The 5,103-nt window shown below is 44.8% G+C and overlaps 1 protein-coding gene across 1 annotated transcript in view; it reads left to right on the forward strand.

Annotated features, from left to right (window-relative positions):
• Positions 1-4,702, forward strand: part of Alox5ap (arachidonate 5-lipoxygenase activating protein) — a 31,126-nt gene extending 26,424 nt beyond the window's left edge. The window contains exon 5 of the mRNA XM_004631060.3: positions 4,277-4,702. Coding sequence (XP_004631117.1) covers positions 4,277-4,439 — 163 coding nt within the window. The 3' untranslated portion in view covers positions 4,440-4,702. The remainder of the gene's footprint in view (positions 1-4,276) is intronic.
• The last annotated feature ends 401 nt before the right edge of the window (positions 4,703-5,103 follow it).

The raw sequence follows: 5,103 nt of genomic DNA on the forward strand, positions 1-5,103 counted from the left end.
TAATCTCCTCTATTGTTTTTTTTTTTTTTAATCAATGTCTTCTTTAGAAGCAGTTATAAATTCTTTTACTGCAGTGTTTTTTTCAGATTGGGTTTCCTCCCTATGTTTCTGTAGTTGCTTGTTTACTTCAGATGCTATGAGTTCTGAGAATACTTTTTTTATTTCAGAAAAGAGTTGTGCTCTGATTTCCTCTATATCTTTCTGCTGTTGCTTATTTACTATCGACGCTCTTAATTCATGCATTTGAGCCGAGCTAGTGTCCTCCGCACTTGTTGTGGGTGGGCACTGGGTTTCCTCCATATGTTTCTGCCTTTGATTCTTTACTGCAGATTTTATTAATTCAGGGATTTCTTTTTTATTTCCAATTTGAGTTCCTCTATATCTTTCTGCAGCTGTTTCTTTATTTCAGAAGCCATTGATTCATTGCTTTCAGCTGTGTGGTTCCCAATTTGTTCTGCGTTAGTGTCCTCTGCACTTTTTACAGGTGGGGTTGGGTTCTGAGGTTGCATTTTGTTCCTTCTTGTCATTTTGTGTAGCACTGTCTTCTGACCTTTGTTGTAATTATAACCTTAGCACATACTGAAGCTCAGGTGCAGATCTACAAAGTCTGGATTTATCCAGCTGTGCCTGGCTTGGGTCTGGCTGCTGTGCTCAGCTCCTTCCTGATGCTGCCCTTGATGGTGAACCTGTTGTGCCCCTGTGGCAAGATGTTCTGCTCCTGGACTAGCTGGGTGCTTCTATCCTCTACCCTTTCTGTAGGGATTGCAGCTGCAGGGTTGCACCCCAGGCCTGTATGCCAGGCCTGAGCTGAGCCTGGAGGGGACAAGGTGGAGTAAGGGGGAGAGGCAGCTCTCCCACACACTCACTGGGCCTGGGCTAGGACTGGGTCTGGGGGTTCCCAGAAAGCAGCAGAAATTCCTACTCAGTGGTTGGGGTGGGGGAGGTTCTGAGGAGTGGTGGGGGCATCCCAAGGGGGTGGAAGAGGGTCTCACCCATGCTGTGGCTGGGCTGGGACCAGGAGTCGGTCCCGCCAGTGCAGGGTAGCTGGAAGCTCTCCCACACACTCACCGGACCTGGTCTAGGACTGGGTCTCTGGGTTCCCGGAACGTGGCATAAATTCCTACTCAGTGGTTGGGGTGGGAGTTGTGCCACGGAGTGGTGTGGGGTGTCCCAAGGGGGTGGAAAATGGTCTCACCCATGCTGTGGCTGGGCTGGGACCAGGAGTCGGTCCCGCTGGTGCAGAGTAGCCAGAAGCTCTCCCACACAGTCACCGGACCTGGGCTAGGACTGGGTCTCCTGTCATTCTTTATAGTTGAGTAGTATTCTATTATATGTAGATAACACATTTTCCTTATCCACTCATCTGTTGATGAGTAGACTGCCTCCAGGATTTAGCTACTATGAATTTTGCTGTTATAAACACAGGTAGGCAAGTATGATGTCTTAAGCTCTTTAGGGAAGAAACTTTGCAGGAAATAGCTGGGTCATACAGAATTTTTAACTTCAGTTCTTCGAGAAATCTCCATACCGATTTCTATAATGGTCTGGGACACTTATATAATATTTTCCTTATAGCTGTATTAATGTATGTCCTCACCTGTGGGTCTCTTTCTTGATGAAAGTGGATCAAGGCAGTGATAGGTGGTGTGTCTGGGAAGGGCTGCTCCCAACATTGTGCCTTGTCCCCATTCCCCTTGTCCGGGCAGAAGACAGAAGTGCTGGGGCCTCAGGGGCTCCTTTCAATATCTTTATGAGCTCCCTAATTCCATTATGATGCTGTCACTTCCTAATGGCCCTACCTCCAAATGTGGGCACTCTGGCAACTGAGCTTCAGTGCATGACCTCTGGGGGACATGTTCAGATCACAGCTTCTGGTGACTCTTAAGAGACAATGACCTGAGGTCACTTCTCCTTGTGGCTCACCTGCTTTTCACTCACTCAGCATCTACTCAGTGAATACCCACTCTGTGCCAGGAACCATGTCAATTGCTAAGTAAATCACAGCAAACATCACAGAGTCCAGGTCACCTAAAGTCAGGGGTATGTTAGAAGAGCTTATTAGTGGATACAGATTGTATGTGGCATACACACAGTAGATCTAATTTTTAAAATGCAAAAACATTGGTCCCCTCCAGGCATTTCTGTCTTCCAATATCATTATCTTAGAGTCTCCCTGCTCCTCCAAATGTGTTACTTCACTAAAGTTCAAGAGTAAACTTGATTCTTTTGGAAACACTAGGTGCATGGGTAAATATCAAGACTGCTGTTTATAAAAGTGAGGTCAACTTGACAACTTTGCTTGAACCATCTGGAAGTGCTTATTAAAAATACAGATTTCTGGGCCTCAACCTGGGTTTACAGAGTCAGAATCTCTTTGTGGGAAAGTTTGGGAACCTGCATTTCAACATTTAGGTGGTGTTGTATGTGCTGGAGTTTGGGAACCAAGCTGTCCACTCCTCCCTCCTGAGAGTGGTTCATTTGTTTGACAAATATGGATGGAGGTCCAATGTGATTAAAAATAAAGCTCATTTTTGAGTGGCTACTAATTAGGAGCTTTTAACATAGAAACAAATTTGAAAGAGACTTCAGATATCATTTGTTCCTTTTCCATACTATCTTTGTAACTTTTTCTTGTTACTGAGACAAAATACTCAGCACCCCAAATTAAGGGAGAAAAGGTTTATTTAGCTCACAGTTTGCAGAGGTTTCAGTCCATAATCAGTTGGCTCCAATGCAGGGTGGTATGGCACAGGGGTAGTGGTTCAAGGAGGCAGAAGACATCAAAAGCCGCAAGAGCACAAGTGGGGGAAGTAAGCCTCTTTTCTTCCCTTATATTGTGCACTGCTACCCACCCAAAACATCTCCATGCCCTCTTCTTCTACAAGCTCAGGATGTTTACAAAGTGAAGACCCTGGCCTCCTACTCAGTCACTTAAACTTCTAAACTTCTCAAGTTGACTTAGTGTATCAACCATAACAGCAGGTGACCGCAGGGATAAGAACAAAGCTCATAGAGGAGCAAGGAGGCATCATCCTGTGGCACTTCTAGAACTTTCCAAGAGGCACATAGAGAGCTTGTAGAAGTGTAGGTTCTAGTTCCTTAGGTCTGAGAGGGACCTGAGATTTTTCCATTTTAGTAAATTCTGGGCAGATGTTGCTGCTTTGCCACACAAATCACACTTGGAGTAACCAAGAGTTTGATCTTAAGTGCTGAGTGACTTTCAGACTCTGGCTCATAGGAAAATTATGTGATGTTATACAGCTTTGGGGTTACCTTTGAATAGATAAAATTTCTAACTTGAAACCTATGGATGCCAAATTCTGCTCTCTGTCTAACTGTAGCAAGAAGCAGCCTGCAGCTGTGCTAGCCTTCTTGTTTAGCTGAGTCGGCTGTTCTGTTTGAGCGATCCCAGTGTCAAAGGATGCCCTTGCTGGGTCTTAGCTGACAACCTTAACGAGCTATTTGACTGCACTTTCTAAACACAGACATGCTAGCTCTGCTCAGATGGGCCCAACCACAGCAGGCACGGGAATCTGCAGAGGGTGAAAGAACACAGGGCTGCCTCTGCATGCAATTAGGTAGCCAGATGTCACTGGGGGAAATGCTTCCTGAGTCCTGCTGATGCTCTGTGTAAGCAGCTAAGGATTTAGGAGCATTGAGAGAAAGATATGAATGTATTAAAAGGTCCCTGTGCCCCCACTCAATAATGTAAGGTCCCATCTTCCATTGCTGGGTGTTCAGCTCTCATTAATAGAACATGAGTTCTTCCCAGTCAGCCTTAGGAGAATATATATGAACCTTAGATACCAAAACACCTTTCAGCTTTACTGGCGCATTTAGACCAGCCCTTCTAACACTGCTACCAACTGGGGCATCCTTACAGGTACTCCTTGAGATGAGATACCATAGACAGGAGCTTTCTTTACTGAGGGTACAGCTAACCTTCAGTTGTATTAACTGGTAACCAACAGGCCCACTGCCCTGCCACCCTCATGGAACTGGGTGTAAGGCTGTCAGGAAAATGCAGAGAAACTGGTGTTGCTGGGTTCCATTGATGATTGGTTTTGAAGCCTACGTCCTTCACTTTGGCTTTGAAATATGTTCAGCAGTAGCTGAGATGTTTGTACCTTTTGTGTGAAGTAAATGGGTAAATGAAGCATTGTTGAGCAGAAGGAGTTGTAATGTCAGCCCCGAGTATCAGGAAATGATGACACTTTTCTTGTGAATGGATATCATTTCCGCTGCATCTACAGTTTTCTCTTTCCTTCTTTTCCAGCACCCCTGGCTACATATTTGGGAAGCGCATCATCCTGTTCCTGTTCCTCATGTCTCTTGCTGGTATACTGAACCACTACCTCATCCTACTTTTTGGAAGTGACTTTGAAAACTACATAAAGACCATAACCACTACCATTTCCCCTCTCCTCCTCATTCCCTGACATGGCTGAGTTCAGGGCTGGCACTCTCAACTGATCAATACCTAGAAGCCGTCATAACTCAACCCTTTGCAGGATTTAGCTTCTCTTTAGATAGCTGTAAATCTGATGGTCATGTGGGCTTCACAGCTTGAGTTAACCTTGCTTTTCTGGGAAGAAAAGAAATGGTGGCCCCAGATTTATTATTCAAACCCATTTTGTATGTTTCATGATGTATCATTCTTTTTAAAGATGCCCTGTAACCATGTATGTTTTCCTAAAATAAAATTCACAGACAAATCTGAGGCTGATGGCTCTGTTTTGTTTTTTTTTTATTTTAATTTTAATTTTTTTGTATTTTAGGGAAGCGTCTGCAGGGTGTTCAGGGTATCACTACTAGATCGGATTCATAGTGATCTGCCTGTTTATCGCCTCCCAAGAACTGGGATTACAGCCATGTGCCACCATGCCCAGTTTCAATTGCTGTCTCAGCACGCCCCAGGGGCAGAGCCAGCTTGGCAGGCCTGGGGATCTAACCCCTGGCCCCTGCACCTGCTTTCAGGTGCTTTAATCCGCTGAGCTATTTGGCCAGCCTGTTTTGGGGGTTATACTTCTATAGTTGAAGTAATTTATTTTCTGCTATCTAAATGGTAATAAAAGTACATTATCAACCCTATGGACAGAGACT

Source organism: Octodon degus, unplaced genomic scaffold (genome assembly GCF_000260255.1).
Source record: "Octodon degus isolate 3935 unplaced genomic scaffold, OctDeg1.0 scaffold00038, whole genome shotgun sequence".
NCBI lineage: Eukaryota > Metazoa > Chordata > Mammalia > Rodentia > Octodontidae > Octodon > Octodon degus.